Source organism: Schistocerca serialis, chromosome 5, assembly GCF_023864345.2.
Source record: "Schistocerca serialis cubense isolate TAMUIC-IGC-003099 chromosome 5, iqSchSeri2.2, whole genome shotgun sequence".
In the NCBI taxonomy this organism is placed as follows: Eukaryota; Metazoa; Arthropoda; class Insecta; order Orthoptera; family Acrididae; genus Schistocerca; species Schistocerca serialis.
In genome coordinates, this window is record NC_064642.1 from 534,124,786 (window position 1) to 534,143,534 (window position 18,749).

The window sequence follows — 18,749 nt, forward strand, 5'->3', positions numbered from 1 at the left end:
TAAAACTGTGTGCCGGACCGAGACTCGAACTCGGGATCTTTGCGTTTGCGGACAAGTGCTCTACCATCTGAGCTACCCGAGCACGACTCACGACCCATTCTCACAGCTTCAGTTCTGCCAACACCTCGTCTCCAAACTTCACAGAAGCTCTTCTGCGAACCTTGCAGAACTAGCACTCCTGGAAGAAAGGATATTGCGAAGACATGGATTAGCCACAGCCTGGGGGATGTTTCCAGAATGAGTTTTTCACTCTGCAGGGGAGTGTGCGCTGATATGAAACTTCCTGGTAGATTAAAACATGTGCCGAGCCGAGACTCGAACTCGGGACCTTCGCCTTTTGCGGGATCTTGCCCGCGGAAGGCAAAGACCCAGAGTTCGAGTCTCGGCCCGGCACACAGTGTTAATCTGCCAGGAAGTTTTACAAGACGAGTTGTATGCGAATTTGCGACTACATCTGAAGTTTTCAGTCGTAGACAATGTATTTATTCAGTTTGTTCAAACGGAGACAATAAGACACTGATCGACTGAACGAGATGGTAGCGCCCCCTGTGTTTACGTCATTCCACATCTACATCTACATGACTACTCTGCAATTCACATTTAAGTGCTTGGCAGAGGGTTCATCGAACCACAATCATACTATCTCTCTACCATCCCACTCCTGAACAGCGCGCGGGAAAAAGGAACACCTAAACCTTTCTGTTCGAGCTCTGATTTCTCTTATTTTATTTTGATTATCATTCCTACCTATGTAGGTTGGGCTCAACAAAATATTTTCGCATTCGGAAGAGAAAGTTGGTGACTGAAATTTCGTAAATAGATCTCGCCGCGACGAAAAACGTCTTTGCTTTAATGACTTCCATCCCAACTCGCGTATCATATCTGCCACACTCTCTCCTCTATTACGTGACAATACAAAACGAGCTGCCCTTTTTTGCACCCTTTCGATGTCCTCCGTCAATTCCACACCGCGCAGTAATATTCTAACAGAGGACGAACGAGTGTAGTGTAAGCTGTCTCTTTAGTGAACTTGTTGCATCTTCTAAGTGTCCTACCAATGAAACGCAACCTTTGGCTGGCCTTCCCCACAATATTATCTACGTGGTCGTTCCAACTGAAGTTATTCGTAATTTTAACACCAAGGTACTTAGTTGAATTGACAGCCTTGAGAATTGTACTATTTATCGAGTAATCGAATTCCAACGGATTTCTTTTGGAACTCACGTGGATCACCTCACACTTTTCGTTATTTAGCGTCAACTGCCACCTGCCACACCATACAGCAATCTTTTCTAAATCGCTTTAGAACTGATACTGGTCTTCGGATGACCTTACTAGACGGTAAATTCCAGCACCATCTGCGAATAACCTAAGAGAACTGCTCAGATTGTCTCCGGGGTCATTTATATAGATCAGGAAGAGCAGAGGTCCTAGGACGCTTCCCTGGGGAACACCTGATATCACTTCAGTTTTACTCGATGATTTACCGTCTATTACTACGAACTGCTACCTTCCTGACAGGAAGGCTGGTACGTACCCCGTTGACGTAGGCGAGCAACATATCGCGTAGCCTCTCGTCGCTGTTGTGGAAGAAGGGCGCGAACAGCTTGTAGGCGGCCTCGTCGAAGAACAGCGCCGCCTCCACCGTGTAGCCGGAGGCCTTGCCCCGCCGCTGCCGCTCCGGTTCCTGCCAACAAGTAACCGTATCTGTGCTGATCTACATCTAAGTCTGCATATACACACCTACTGCACAAGACAACTTCTGGTTTGCTGTGAAGGATACTTCTGATTCCGCTGTCAGTTTCCTCCTCTCCCGTTCCAATCGACAAATGGAAGAACGTTTGTAGGTTGACCTCCGACCTTCAGCTCTCCTGTTCTCCGCCTTTCTATGGCGTGGTTGCATCCTGTACACGTGAGCAAAAATTGCGGTCGCGCTGCACTCCAAATGAGTTCGATCACGTTCCGTGGAGATGTACCCCACATTATGGTTAGAGAAGGGTTGAAACGCCCGAAGGTGTCACAGGCGTCGAAGACTGTCTAGAACATCTTTCTATTGCTCATCGTAATGAGAGATGTTGGTTTTCGATCGCGAAATGTGTGGAATCAGCGCCCCAAGGAAAGGGGTGGTTTTTTAACTCCCGTTGTGCTACCACCTGAGGCCTTTTCCTGTCAATTCTGAGCGGCGGTGTGTTTGGTATGTTTTCCTCGGTCACTCATAACAAAACCGCGTGATTTCAACTCAGTGTGTCGCGGTTCTGACCTCCACTGCAGAGACGTCAAAACAAGGGGCGAACTGTAGGTAAGAGGACTGTAGCTACCTCCTCATCGTGTGGCACATCCAAGGTGGCGTTGGGCAGACCTGCGGTGAAATTTGGTACCAGTGTGACTTCATTAACCTACTTTACAGCTAACATTAACTTCCAAACTGTGGGCGTTTTTTCACCTGTGTCGAGACCTCGCTGTCTGATGCGTCAATGAGCCTGAGGGTGATGACGCACGGCGCCACGCTTCTGCACTGTTGCAGAGGCGCCTTGGAGCCAGATTTCTAAGTTATGGGTCGCAATGGGAGACAATTATGGGGCTTCGAAAAAGTGATCCTTTAATTATGTTGCGCAGTGCACTTCTAAGTTACTCATGTTGGGCAGCTGTTTTTGATTTGAACTCTAGAATATTTACATCATGTCACTTGGTGAATAAATCTCAAAGAACTGCGTTTAGTACCCAATGAGTTGTATCATTATCGTTGCTGTCACGCTGTCGATTGAATCTTGTCGCTGATTTACTTTACATACGATCAGAATCTGTTTGGACTTTCAGCCAGATCTAGAGACAGAATTTCGTTGTGAAAACTATTAAAAGCGTCTCGCATTCAAGTGCGCATTAAATTTCGGGGTTATGCATATCTTAGAGGTTTTCCAATCTTGTGAATTTAGCATGTTTTCCCCGTTGTTTTTGCAACAGTGTCCTGACCACACTCGTGTGACCTGGGAGATGTGTTGAGTCTCTTATCAATTTATTTGGTATCAAGCTCTCAGGTGCCGTCAGTACCATTTCTTTGAATGTGACCCAGGTCGGGTCTGTGCTTGCATAGCTAGAAATAAGGACTGTCTCATGAAAACATCAGGAAATCTTTTATCTGCTTTTTTAAATACAGTGATTATCCGTTTATTTATGGTGAATTTGGTTCTTAAGCTAAGCATTCTCGCTACAATGATCTTGCAGTCACTAAACTTAGTATCCTTCACAACGCTCTCTGTATTCTCGCAGGATTATTTGTTGCGAAAGAAATGTAGTATTTTATCGCTATCACTTGCACTAGGTGTGGACTCCTGAATTAATTTCTCAAAACCTTTTGCAGTAGTAGTGTGGGAGGCTGAAGTTAACTGACGATCCCTACCCTGAAAATATGAGCGTGATCACACGAGTCATGTGAGGTTTTCACTTACGAAATATAATTTAAGAATTACTAGAGCCCGGATTATATGTAATTACATATTCCGTTTCTTTACATGTAGTTACAAGAAAAACTAAAATGTCGATGAATTACACTGAAAAGATCCTTATTTCGAAGTGCAAATTACATATTTTGAGGTATAACGCACATGACACACCTTACTGCATAATTTTATATATTTCGATATTATTTCTATTGTCAGTGTTATAACCAATGATGGTAAAATCGTCCTCTGTCACACTTGTGATAAACGTATACGATGTACGATGGAATCTCAAAGAACAAAATTTACGATGCAATCTACGTGTTAGGAATAAACAACGGATTTCTTCTAAGAAACAGGCTCTACTTATATAGTTGCAGGCACATCCTACATCATCTGATAGTGAATTTTACAAAGAGCAATGTTTTGTATTGGTTGCAGGGAACATATCCTGGAAAAAACTTCATGTACGTGAATCTAAACATTTCTTACAAAAGTACTGCAACAACAGCAACATTCCCGACGAGCCCACTCTCAGAAAAAATTACCTGAACTTTCTATGTTGACATAGTAGAAGAAAATCGGGGATGACATTTGAAAATCACCTACAAGGATTTCTAATGATGGGACTACGGATGCTGTAGGTCTTTTCATCGCTAATCTAACTGTGGGAAAGTTGGACTCTGAAGAAGCATCTAAACCCTATTTAATTTATTGTAAACCTTTCGCGGTAACAGATAGTTCGACAGTTACTAGATTCATTAAAGATGGACTTAGATACTATGCCCAGATGGCGTAAAAGAAGAGAGGGTCCTATTGATGTACAAAGACGCTACTCCATACGTATTGAAAGCGGGGAAATCACTTAATGAGTTTTATCCTAATTTAGTGCATGTTACATTTAAGGCTCGTCTATTGCAACGAGGTGTTAAGACAGACATCAATTCTCAAAAGTAAATACACTGACCAGCAACGAAGAAGGTTTTCTTGAAATGTCCGCATCGTGTACAACGCTGGAAGCAACAGCTGCCTGATGTACCTCTGCCTCCAGAGCCAGTGATCACAAGATGGGCAGCATAGATTGAAGCTGTGATTTTCTACAGTAAGAACTTTGAATCCGTAAGTCGGTGATGGAGAACTTTGCTTCTGATCCTACACCATCTAGGAGTGATTCATTACCAGTATTCAACAATTCTAAAGTGCTCATTTCAATTTCATACAGTCCCTACAGCTGGCGGACCGAAAGTATCAAGAAACTGGAGACTTCACGTATACCTGTGGGAATAATGAAACATGCAGTTCGCAAGGACTGTGTTGTACCACTTGAAGTGGGTGGTGTAGTTTCCAGTGAACTGCAATCTATGCTGCATAAGAACCCTGGATACTCAGATTTTATTTCGCTTATTTAGTAGTGAAATTGTCGAACCCCCTGGGAATATTATTCCAGTACACTCCCTCACCGTTGATTTCTTGAAAATTGCGCGAGCTTTCTCTATTTATAAAAAACTTATTGCCAGACAGAAGGCTGTGCATAGCGAAAGAACATTTGGAAAAGTATATTATAATGGTTCATATGGCTCTGAGCACTGAGGTCATCAGTCCCCTAGAACATAGAACTACTTAAACCTAACTAACCTAAGAACATCACACACATCCATGCCCGAGGCAGGATTCGAACCTGCAACCGTAGCAGCAGCGCGGTTCCAGACTGAAGCGCCTGGAACCGCTCGGCTACTCCGGCTGGCCTATATTATAATTAATTGTGCATCCCGTTCCAGTGTAACTTAAATGATTGAATAAGAGACATTTGTATTTGAATACTTCGTAGCAAAAGTGAACTGATTAAGAATTGACATAGGTATTAGACTAGACTCTATGTAAACTTATATTTTCTAAAAAAAAATAATAAATTTTGAATTTAACATGTGATTGCTTCATTACAAATTTACATATTTCACCAGTTTCGGTTAAATATTTATGTACATATTTCTTAATTTGGTATTACATAATTTCCAAGCCCTAATAATTAATTTTCATTTGCTATATTGTTTCTCTAAATTCCATTTTCTAAGACTTAAGATTTCTTATTGTGTTCCACATATAGACTAAACAATCCAGCGTGGTACGATAGCTACATGTTTCCATTTCTCTGACCCGACTTGTGACAAAAAAACACACGTTTAGATAATTTTATTGAATTTCCTTAACGTAGGAGAGAGATACTCACAAAAATGTCAGATACTTCGTTGACTAGAGCCTCTCTGTCAGCCACAAGCGGAACTGAAACCGTAAAAACAAAAACATTAATTTCACAGCAACATTTAATTTTATATCAATACCATTTTTGCTTTTATATGCCTCACTATAGTTATGTTGTTAAAATGTGAGTGAGACTGATCAGGAATGACGCCTCAACAAGTCAGTCATTCTGTTCCATGATAATCAAGGCCAATGTTCGGTATTATGATTATAACAGCAAATTAAGTTTAATTGAAGTAAGATCGGAAAATTAGAATTCAAGTTAAAGCTACAAAACTTTTGCATATTTTTACTCCATGCTGTTTATCAGATTGTTATTTTCTGACGGCTTAACAACTTCTCATTCCGACACTGAAATTTTGCAGCAAACTAGTTCTTATTTATTCAAATGGCTCTGTGCACTATGGGACTCAACTGCTGTGGTCATAAGTCCCCTAGAACTTAGAACTACTTAAACCTAACTAATCTAAGGACATCACACACATCCATGCCCGAGGCAGGATTCGAACCTGCGACCGTCGCGGTCGTGCGGTTCCAGACTGTAGCGCCTTTAACCGCTCGGCCACTTCGGCCGGCTTCTTATTTATTCACTCATGTACCTTACCAATTATTTAAGATAGAACATTTCAATGAACTTCATTTGCAAATTTCATGAGGTATGTACATGCAAGTAAACGTTACTGTAAGGCAACGCAATTTTTGCTGTAATAGGAAGTTTTCTCCAGTCAGTTATTTACTTCAGTTTATCATTTATCACTTATTCCACGTTATTACTTTTGGTTTTAATAACGAACAATAACTAATGTTTTATCGCTGTTATTTGTACCGTGTTGTTGTCTTGGTTATGTGTACGTAAATACACTACTGGCCATTAAAATTGGTACACCACGAAAATGACGTGCTATAGGCGCGAAATTTAACCGACAGGAAGAAGATGCTGTGATACGCAAATGATTAGCTTTTCCGATCTTTCACACAAGGTTGGCGCCGGTGGCGACACATACAACGTGCTGACATCAGGAAAGTTTCCAACCGATTTCTCATACACAAACAGCAGTTGACCGGCGTTGCCTGGTGAAACCTTGTTGTGATGCCTCGTGTAAGGAGGAGAAATGCGTACCATCACGTTTCCGACTTTTGATAAAGGTCGGATTGTAGCCTATGGCGATTGCGGTTTATCGTATCGCGACATTGCTGCTCGCGTTGGTCTAGATCCAATAACTGTTAGCATAAAATGGAATCGGTGGGTTCAGGAGGGTAATACCGAACGCCGTGTTGGATTCCAACGGCCTCGCATCACTAGCAGTCGAGATGACAGGAATCTTATCTGCGTGGCTGCAATGGATCGTGCAGCCACGTCTCGATCCCTGAGTCAACAGATGGGGACTTTTGCAAGACAACAACCATATGCACGAACAGTTCGACGACGTTTGCAGCAGCATGGACCATAAGCTCCGACACCATGGTTACCCTTGACGCTGCATCACAGACAGGAGCGCCTGCGATGGTGTACTCAACGACGAACCTGGGTGCACGAATGGCAAAACGTCATTTTTTCGGATGAATGCAGGTTCTGTTTACAGCATCATGATGGTCGCATCCGTGTTTGGCGACATCGCGGTGAACGCACATTGGAAGCGTGTATTCGTCAACGCCATACTGGCGTATTACCCGGCGTGATGGTATGAGGTGCCATTGGTTACACGTGTTCGCATTGACGGCGCTTTGAACAGTGGACCTTACATTTCAGGTGTGTTACGACCCGTGGCTCTACCCTTCATTCGATCCCTGCGAAACCCTACATTTCAGCAGGATAATGCACGACCGCATGTTGCAGAAAATCTTCGACTGCTGCCCTGGCCAGCACATTCTCCAGATCTCTCACCAAATGGAACCGTCTGGTCAATGGTGGCCGAGCAACTGGCTCGTCACAATACGCCAGTCACTACTCTTGATGAACTGTGGTATCGTGTTGAAGCTGCATGGGCAGCTGTACCTGTACACGCGATCCAAGCTCTGTTTGACTCAATGCCCAGGCGTATCAAGGCCGTTATTACGGCCAGATGTGGTTGTTCTGTGTACTGGTTTCTCAGGATCTATGAACCCAAATTGCTCGAAAAATGCCGACCGCGGTGGTCTAGCGGTTCTAGGCGCGCAGTCCGGAACCGCGCGGCTGCTACGGTCGCAGGTTCGAATCCTGCCTAGGGCATGGATGTGTGTGATGTCCTTAGGTTAGTTAGGTTTAAGTAGTTCTAAGTTCTAGGGGACTGATGACCACAGACGTTAAGTCCCATAGTACTCAGAGCCATTTGAACCATTTTTGCTCGAAAATGTAATCACATGTCAGTTGTAGTATAATACGAGGGGCGTTCAGAAAGTAAGCTCCGATCGGTCGCGAAATGGAAACGACTATGAAAATCCGATAAAGCTTTGCACAGATGTGTTGGGTAGTGTCTCTAGTATAACCCCAGTTAGCATCACGTCGCTCTTCTCATTTCTGATCTCGCAGTGAGTGCGTAAAGATGTCTAGAAAATAGTGTCTGCCGCCAAGTACGAGGGCCTGGTGAGAAATTTCGCCTGAAGCTATGCAGGTAACATTACATAACTGTCGTGTTGTTTCTTCTTCAAGACAATTCTCAGCCGCATTCTGCAGGGGCAATTAAGATGCTCCTGCATCGTTTTCAAATGGAAATGTTAGATTACCCACAATACAGTCCGCAATTGTCTCCCCCTGAGTTTCACCTCTGGTCACATGAACCGCTGTCTTTGAAGACAACATTTTGACACAGACAACGAGGTGTAGGCCAGCGTGGAGAATTGGCGGAAAGCACTGGCGGCTGCCTTCTATGATGAGGCTATTGAAAAGTTGGTACAACGCTATGACAAAAGTCTAAGTCAGAACGGCGACTACGTAGAGAAGTAGCTGAAAGGTGTAGCTAATTGTTAGAAGTAAAACATTTCTGATGTTCACTGTGGTTTCAATTTGGCAATCAATCGGAGCTTACTTTCTGAACAGGCCTCGTATATTTGTCCAATGAATACCCGTTTATCATCTGCATTTCTTGTTGGTGCAGCAATTTTAATGGCCAGTCATGTAATTGTGAGAACTCTTCTTCTGGTTTTGACCAATACTACCTCCTGTAGGAATGAGTTACACTTTTAAACATCCTGTATTTGAAGGAGCCTCGTGTATTAGCTGCAAACGGTTTTGACAGTCTTTTACTCTTTTGTACTTTGTTATATAGTGCTTAGTATCACTTCCGACATTGTGTGGAACTACACGAGTGCTTGAGACGGGTAAATATAATAGAGCACTTACGCGCGTCTCCGGCGAAGGAAGGTGCGATGAAGGGCGCTCGGCGAACGATGTGCGGCACGCCGGCGGGGGCGGCTGCGCCATCGCCCACGCCTGCTGAGGCTTCGTCTGCGGAGGCGGCCTGCCGCAGCAGCGCGTGCAGCCTCTCGCTCAGCGGCGTGATCTCCAGCGTGTCGTTGTCCAGCACCACGAACCCTTGCTGCGTCCAGACACACACAAACGACACTGCAGTCCGCAACGGCTTCAGCTATAGGTTTGTGAGCATGTGGACCTAAGCTATGTGGTACTATTTTCCCTTTTCGTTCTTGTTTACTGGATTATCCCTCATCTTTTCTGTGTGTCGTTCGAAGTTGGTATTCAGTACACAAGCAAGACAACATGCTAAGTACACTACACATGAATAACTTTTTCTTTCAATATTGGGTGCCACAACTGCAAATTTATTAAAATATAATTCTATTTTCCACCCTGACTGTTACATAGCTACTGTCTTTTTACACCATGATCATCTGATTTTGGCCGTTTGCCATTTTCACGTGCGTCCTCGTAACCTCGTTAATTTGCACTGTCATCCCTTATGAGCGTACTCAAATGTACATATGTCATTTTAATGTGTGATAACTGTCGTAAGAAACATGAGCGAGGAGAGCACTCCATATTCATCATCGCTTTAAGATAACATTAAGGCTGTAGTGGCGTATGTACAGACCTAAAAACTCTTAATACAACGCACAGAATGTTTACCTACTCAAGTTGATTCGTCGCTGTTCAATTTACAGTAAACAGCTGTTAAGAGACTTCGGAGCTTGACGGCAATCGGTAGATATCATGTATATTTGCAGTTAAACAAATATTTACAGTTTCAGAAAAATGGACGATTTTCTGAAGAGAAAGAGCCACACAAACTGAGCAGGTCAATAACGCTTTGGTCCATCTCTGGCCCTTATGAAAGCAGTTACTCTCCTTGCCACTAATTGTTAGAGTTGTTGGATGTCCTCCTGAGAGACATCGTACCAAATTCTGTCCAATTGGCACATTAGATCGCCAAAATCCCAAGATGGTTGGAGGGTCCTGCCCATAATGTTCCAAACGTTCTCAATTGCGGAGATATCCAGCTACCTTGGTCGCCAGTGTATGGTTTGAGAAGCACTTAGACAAGCAGTAGAAACTCTCACCGTGTGCGGGCGGGAATTATCTTGCTGATACCTAAGACCAGGATGGCTTGCCATGAAGTGTAACAAGACGGGACATAGAATACTGTCGACGTACCCCTATGCTGTAAGGGTGCCCCGGATGTCAACCAGTAGGGTCCTGGTATGAAAAGAAATTGCACCCCAAACCATTTCTCCTGGTTGTCAGTCCATATGGCGGACGGTAGTCAGGTTCGTATCACACCGCCGTCCGTGGCGTCACCAGACACTGGAGCAGAATTGTCTTCGGTACTGAATCCCGCTTCGAATGGAGCAACTTTAACCAGCGAAGGTCACCCATCTACATCGACATACATACTCCGCAATCCACCATACGGTGCGTGGCGGAGGGTACCTCGTACCACAACTAGCATCTTCTCTCCCTGTTCCACTCCCAAACAGAACGAGGGAAAAATGACTGCCTATATGCCTCTGTACGAGCCCTAATCTCTCTTATCTTTGTGGTCTTTCCGCGAAATGTAGGTTGGCCCCAATAAAATTGTACTGCAGTCAGCCTCAAATGCTGGTTCTCTAAATTTCCTCAGTAGCGATTCACGAAAAGAACGCCTCCTTTCCTCTAGAGACTCCCACCCCTGTTCCTGAAGCATTTCCGTAACACTCGCGTGATGATCAAACCTACCAGTAACAAATCTAGCAGCCCGCCTCTGAATTGCTTCTATGTCCTCCCTCAATTCGACCTGATAGGGATCCCAAACGCTCGAGCAGTACTCAAGAATAGATCGTATTAGTGTTTTATAAGCGGTCTCCTTTACAGATGAACCACATCTTCCCAAAATTCAACGAATGAACCGAAGACGAGTATCCGCCTTCCCCACAACTGCCATTACATACTTGTCCCACTTCATATCGCTCTGCAATGTTACGCCCAAATATTTCATCGACGTGACTGTGTCAAGCGCTACACTACTAATGGAGTATTCAAACATTACGGGATTCTTTTTCCTATTCCTCTGCATTAATTTACATTTATCTATATTTAGAGTTAGCTGCCATTCTTTACAAATGGTTCAAATGGCTCTGAGCACTATGGGACTTAACATCTGTGGTCATCAGTCCCCTTCAACTTAGAACTACTTAAACCTAACTAACCTAAGGACATCACAAACATCCATGCCCGAGGCAGGATTCGAACCTGCGACCGTAGCAGTCGCGCGGTTCCGGACTGAGCGCCTAGAACCGCTAGACCACCGCGGCCGGCATCCATTCTTTACACCAATCACAAATCCTCCTACAGTCACTCAACGACGACCCTTCCCGTACACCACAGCATCATCAGCAAACAGCCGCACATTGCTATCCAACCTATCCAAAAGATCATTTATGTAGATAGAAAACAACAGCGGACCCACCACACTTCCCTGGGGCACTCCAGATGATACCCTCACCTCCGATGAACACTCACCATCGAGGACAACGTACTGGGTTCTATTACTTAAGAAGTCTTCGAGCCACTCACATATTTGGGAACCAATCCCATACGCTCATACCTTAAGTAGTAGTCTGCACCCAGACAGCGGTGCTACACTAACCGAACTGTCGCTCGCTACACGGTCCGACAGCCATGAGTGATGGTCTGGGATGTAATTTCATTTCATTGCATGACCCCTTTGGTTGTCACCGGCGGCAACCTTACAGCACAGCGGCACCTAGACGATTTTCCAAGCTCCATTTTGTTACGCTTCATGGCAAGCCATCCTGGGCTTACGTATCAGTAAGGATAATGCCCACCCGCACACGGCGAGATTTTCTACTGCTTGTCTTCCTGCTTGTCAAACCCAACATTGGCCAGCGAGGTAGCCGGATCTCTCGGCAACTGAGAAAGTTCGAAACATTATGGGCACGACCCTCCAACCAGCTTGGGATTTTGACTATCTAACGCACCAGTTGGACAGAATTTGTCACGATATCGCTCAGGAGGGCATCCAACAACTCTGTCAGTCAATGCCAAGCTGAGTAATTGCTTGCATAAGGGCCAGAGACGGACCAAAGGATTACTGACGTGCTTCGTTTGTGAGGCTCCTTCTCTTGAGTAAATCGTCCACTTTCCTGAAATTGTAATTATTTTTTTGTCTGTACATGTACAAGATGTCTACCGATTTGCGTCACGTTCCGATAATTCCTTCGCGGTGCATCGCTTTCATTTTCTTTCCTTTTTTCCGTTAGAGAACATAATTGCGGGGTGCCTTCTTTTTTTTCTTAGAGAGTATCATTGCGAGGTGCCATGTCCCCGGCACATACCGATAAGTGAAATCAGATGGGTACTGGTGACTGGTTGTCGTATGTCTTTGAACAGCTGTTTATTGTAAATTGGACGGCCACGAATCAAGAGACCACTCCTAGCATTCCTTATTTGCCAGATATGATTGTCGACTGAAGGTGCTAGGTAGGTCCAGCGATGGATGTCAAAACATAAATGGTTGCCGAGACAGAAAGCAGGATAATTAGAATCACACATAATACGTATGTAACGTCATTTATTTTACTTTTTTCTGGAAGTCCAAATAGTACTCCACACTAGTCCGTTACACGTTCGTCATACGCAGTGGTTCGACACTGGACTCGCATTCGGGAGGACGACGGTTCAATCCCGCGTCCGGCCATCCTGATTTAGGTTTTCCGTGATTTGCCTAAATCGCTCCAGGCAAATGCCGGAATGGTTCCTTTCAAAGGGCACGGCCGAATTCCCTACCTGTCCTTCCCTAATCCGATGAGACCGATGACCTCGCTGTCTGGTCTTCCCCAAAACAACCAACCAACCAACCACGTTTGTCATAAACCAGCACAATAATGTCTCAGGAAGACGCCGCACCGACGCCATCCTGTCTAATCGTTGAGTTAACTCTGAGCCTTCGCAGCGTTTAAGACGAACGTACAACGGACTACTGTGGAATACTATTTGGACTTGCAGAAAAAATGTTGAGTAAATGACATGACATACACATTACGTGTGCTTATAATTATATTGCTCTCTGTCTCGACAAGCACATATGTTCTGTTTATTGTATTAAGAGTTTTTAGCTACACACGCTACGGCGCACTGTTACGTTATGGGTTTGATGAATATGGAATGTTGTCCTTACGCGTGTTGCTTAAGATAGTTGTTACGTATTAAAATGGGTGATGTACGGTAATAAACACCCACAAAGGGTGACAGTCGATATTTACGAGTACATGAGAAGGATCGTACTATAAATGAAAATGAATGTATAACAGCCAGGGCGGAATAAATTTCAACTCTCACACACAAATATGTTGATGCTTATGTTATGTCATATAATAAGTCATTCTACAAACTGAAGTCAAGACTTAAAAAACAATCATTTTAAACCATTGAAATTTCAAACTTTCACAAATTTGGAAGGTTGTAAGTTATCATACAATAACATACACATAATTGAAGACTGTCCGCGCATTTACTTACAGCATTTATACGGTACCATTTCATCAAGTACTTGGTTAATATTCTTTAAAAACCGTATGATAAGTGATTCTGTTTGGTCGTTCAATATGTTTTGGTGCTCCCTTGCAGCATGCGCGTACATTTCCTGGAGTGTTTCCATAACTTTTCCTTTCTTGGTTGTATGTAGTATTTGCAGGACTTTGGTGGACCCTGAAATGGTGTGAGTGGTCTCCTTGGTATGAGTTCCCACTGTGTAATTATTGCTCTCAGTCAACTATGTGTGCTTTTTACGCGTGGCGTTGAAATTATATCCCGTTTGACCTATTTAAGTTATTATTACATGAAATGACGCAAACATGAACGTATTTATCTGTGCAAGGTAGAGTGTAGGTGCACCAATTATAATCCCACCCCATACCACACCACAAAACCTCCATACAGGTCCCTTTCAAGGACATTAAGGGGTTGGTAGCCCGCCCGGTTGGCCGTGCGGTCTAACGCACGGCTTTCCGGGTGGGAAGGAGCGCCTGGTCCCCGGCACGAATCCGCCCGGCGGATTTGTGTCGAGGTCCGGTGAGCCGGCCAGTCTGTGGGTGGTTTTTAGGCGGTTTTCCATCTGCCTCGGCAAATATGGGCTGGTTTCCCTTATTCCGCCTCAGCTACACTATGTCGGCGATTGCTGCGCAAACAAGTTCTCCACACAAGCGTACACCACCCATGCAAACATAGGGGTTACACTCGTCTGGTGTGAGACGTTCCCTGGGAGGTCCACCGGGGGCCGAACCGCACAATAACCCCGTGTTCGGTGTGGGGCGGCGGAGGGGTGAAGTCGACTGCGGTAGTCGTCGTGGGGCTGCGGCTGCGCCAGGGACAGAGCTTCTGCGTCGTTTCTAGGTCCCCGGTTAACATAACATAACATAACATAACATAACATAAGGGGTTGGTATCTGGTTCCTGGTTCACGACAGATGAAAACCCGGTGAGAATCACTGTTCAGACTTTACCTGGACTCGTCTGTGAACACATCCTGAAACCACTGTTCCAATGACCATGTACTGTGTTCTTGACAACAGCTTTACGGGCTCTCCTGTAAACAGAGGTCAGTGGAATTGCACCTTGTAGGTCTCCGGGCTAATAAACCATGTCTTTTCAGTCATCTGCAGGCTGTGTGTCTGGATACAACAGTTCCAGTGGCTGCAGTAAGGTCCCGAGCAAGGCTTACCTGTAGTACTCCGTGGCCGTCTGCGGGCACTGATGGTGAGATATCGGTCTTCTTGTGGCGTTGTACACTGTGGAAGTCCCGTACTCATGCGCCTGGACACGTTTCCTGTCTGCTGGAGTCGCTGCCATCGTTTCCATAATCGTGAGATCACACTTTGTGGCACACAGAGGGCCCGTGTAACGACCTGCTGTGTTTCACCAGCCTCCAGTCACCCTAGTATTCTACCCCTCATAACGTCATAAATATGTCTTCTTTGAGCCATTTTCAACACACAGTCACCATTGGCACGTCTGGAAACGTCTGCACACTTACTCGCTGCACCGTACTCTGACATGCACCAACACACCTCTGCGTACGTGGACTGCTGCCAGCGCCACAGTGCGACGACCGGAGGTCACATGCACCGCATAGTCATACCCCGAGACGATTTAAGCCCGCAAACCGGCCACCAAAGCGTTGTTTTACCATGTATCAGCATTATCCTTAATATATTAGCATGAGAGTAGTTTGCCTCTGTTATTGTGCTGGTTTATGACGAACGTGTAACGGACTAGTGTGGAATACTATTTGGACTTGCAGAAAAAATGTTAAGTAAATGACATGACATACACATTACGTGTGCTTCTAATTATATTGCTCTCTGTCTCGACAAGCACTTATTCTTTGACATCCATCCCTGGCCCTACCCAGCACCTTCAGTCAACAATCATATTTGGCAAATAAGGAATGCTAGGAATGGCCTCTTTCGGTACTTTCCTGCACACAGCCGACGAGCTGCACTAGCATTTTCCCGATAACTGAAATGCATATCATGAAATTCTCCAGATCATTAAGTAACGTCCATGAAGTCAGAACATAAGTATGTAAAGCACAACAAGGGGACAACTGCCCTCTGACTCAGGTTGATGAGCCGTGTGTTTATAGCACAGTGCCAATGTGTGTCAGGGGTCAACTGAAGGAGGGCAAGCAATACTAAACGACTCCCTGTTCACAAGCTCAGGTAGATACTGTGGTTGTGTGTTTTCAGCCTTGAGCTCCTCAGCAATAACATAACGTAAGTAGATGAATGCTTAGCTACCCACGTGGTAGGAGGTCAAAAACTTCCCATAGAAGTGGAAACTTTATTTTACGTTTCCGGCTTGCTGCAAAATTTTCCGAATTTCATCTTCTACAATCTCCGAAAATTTTAGAACGTCATACGCAAGCACGATGTATAAATGCCAAAGTGGGAAATAGAACCACACTGACGAGCCAAAGAAACTGGTATGCCTGCCTAATATCGTGTAGGGCCCACGCGAGCACGCAGAACTGCAGCAACACGACGTGGCATGGACTCGACTAACGTCTGAAGTAGTGCTGGAGGGAATTGACACCAAGAACCCTGCAGGGCTGTGCATAAATCGGTAAGTGTACGAGGGGGTGGAGATCTCTTCTAAACAGCACGTAGTAAGGCATCCCAGATACGCTCAATAACGTCCATGTCTGGTTAGTTTGGTGGCCAGCGGAAGTTTTTAAACTCAGAAGAGTGTTCTTGGAGCCACTCTGTAGTAATTCTGGACTTGTGGAGTGTCCCATTGTCCTATTGGAATTGCCTAAGTCCGTCGGAACGCACAATGAATATGAATGGATGCAGGTGATCAGATAGAATGCTTACGTACGTGTCATCTGCCAAGATTCGTATCTAGACGTATCAGAGGTCCCACATCACCATATCACGCCAACTGCACACGCCCCACACAGTTATAGAGCCTCCACCAGTATGAACAGTCGCCCGCTGACAAGCAGGGTCCGTGGGTTCAGGAGGTTGTCACCATACCCGTACACGACCATCTCGGTACAATCAGAAAAGAGACTCGTCTGATCAGACAACATGTTTCCAGTCCAATGTCAGTGTTGACGGGCCCAGGCGAGACGTAAAGCTTTGTGTCGTGCAGTCATGAAGGGTACACGAGTGGGTCTTCAGCTCACAAAGTTAATATCGATGATATTTAGTTGAATGGTTCGCACGTTGATGACCCAGCACTCAAATCTGCAGCAGTTTGCAGAAGGGTTGCACTTCTGTCGCGTTAAACAATTCACTTCAGTCGTTGGCCCCGTTCTTGCAGGTTCTTTCTCTGGCCGCGGCGAAGTCGGAGATTTGATGTTATACCGGATCCCTGATATTCATGGTACACTCGTGAAATGGTCGTACGGGAAAATCCGCACTTCATCGCTACTTCGTAAATGCTTTGTCCAATCGCTCATACTCCGACTTTCTACTTCCGCGTTCAGTCTCATTTAAATCTTGATAACCTGCAATTGCAGCAGCGGTAACCGATCTAAAAACTAGGCCAGGCACTTGTTGTCTTATGTAGGCGTTGCCGACCGCAGCGCCGTATTCTGCCTGTTTACATATCTCTGTATTTGAATATGCATGGCTATACCAAATTCTGAAGATGGCATACGTAAAATAAATACAGGGAGCGAAAGGCCATTTACAATTTGTACAGAAACCAGATGGCAGTTATAAGAGTCGAGGGGCATGAAAGGGAAGCAGTGATTGGGAAGGGAGTGAGACAGGGTTGTAGCCTCTCCCCGATGTTATTCAGTCTGTATATTGAGCAAGCAACAAAGGAAACAAATGAAAAATTCGGAGTAGGAATTAAAATCCATGGAGAAGAAATAAAAACTTTGAGGTTCGCCTATGACACTGTAATTCTGTCAGAGGCAGCAAAGCACCTGGAAGAGCAGTTGAACGGAATGGACAGTGATTTGAAAGGAGGATGTAAGATGAACATCAACAAAATCAAAATGAGGATAATGGAATGTAGTCGAATTAAATCGGGTGATGGTGAGGGTATTAGATTAGGAAATGAGACACTTAAAGTAGTAAATGAGTTTTGCTATTTGGGGAGCAAAATAACTAATGATGGTCGAAGTAGATAGGATATAAAATGTAGACTGGCAATGGGTAGGGAAGCGTTTCTGAAGAAGAGAAATTTGGTAACATGAGTATAGCGTTAAGTGTCAGGAAGTCTTTTCTGAAAGTATTTGTATGGACGTGAAACGTGGGCGGTAAATGGTTTAGACAAAAAGGGAATAGAAGCTTTCGAAATGTGGAGCTACAGAAGGATGCTGAAGATTAGATGGGTAGATCACATAACTAATGAGGAGGTACTGAATAGAATTGGGGAGAAGAGAAATTTGTGGCACAACTTGAGTAGAAGAAGGGATCGATTGGTAGGACATATTCTGAGGCATCAAGGTATTACCAATTTAGTATTGGAGGGCAGCGTGGAGGGTAAAAGTCGTAGAAGGAGAGCAAGAGATGAATACACTAAACAGATTCAGAAGGATGTAGGTTGCAGTACGTACTGGGAGATGAAGAAACTTGCACAGCGTAGAGTAGCATGGAGAGCTGCATCAAACCAGTCTCAGGACTGAAGACCACAACAACAACATACCAGCGATTTGGTGTATATTTGAGGACACATGACTTTCGCCGTGCGTCACATGCTGCTGGCATAACGACTCACCACGGCCCTGCTGTGGCAGAGGGAGACGGCGGCGACGGCGGCGCTGTCGGCGTGCAGGTAGTGGCAGGGCGGCGGCGGCCCGGCCTCCAGCTGCTGGGGCGGCGCGCCAGGGCGCTCGCGTCTCAGCACGCGCAGCCACGGCGGCGCCAGCACTGTATTCGGTCGCAGCCGGAGCTCCACGGGCCTGTCCGCAGCCAACAAGTACAGCAATATTCCACTGCCGTGTCCCTCTGTGATACATGTACTCTCTAACGCACTCAGGACCAATCTAACCACACTAAACAAAACATCGATCACCCTTTCCAAAATACACTCCTGGCCATTAAAATTTGCTACACCAAGAAGAAATGCAGATAATTAACGGGTATTCATTGGGCAAATATACTATA

The 18,749-nt window shown here is 45.0% G+C and overlaps 1 protein-coding gene across 1 annotated transcript in view; it reads right to left on the reverse strand.

The window, feature by feature from the left end:
• Nucleotides 1-18,749, reverse strand: part of LOC126482061 (A disintegrin and metalloproteinase with thrombospondin motifs adt-2-like) — a 178,116-nt gene that overhangs the window by 116,359 nt on the left and 43,008 nt on the right. The window contains exons 3-6 of the mRNA XM_050106037.1: nt 18,361-18,544; nt 9,016-9,211; nt 5,665-5,717; nt 1,538-1,687 (exon numbers count right to left, since the gene is read on the reverse strand). Of these exons, the coding sequence (XP_049961994.1) occupies nt 1,538-1,687; nt 5,665-5,717; nt 9,016-9,211; nt 18,361-18,544 (583 nt within the window). The remainder of the gene's footprint in view (nt 1-1,537; nt 1,688-5,664; nt 5,718-9,015; nt 9,212-18,360; nt 18,545-18,749) is intronic.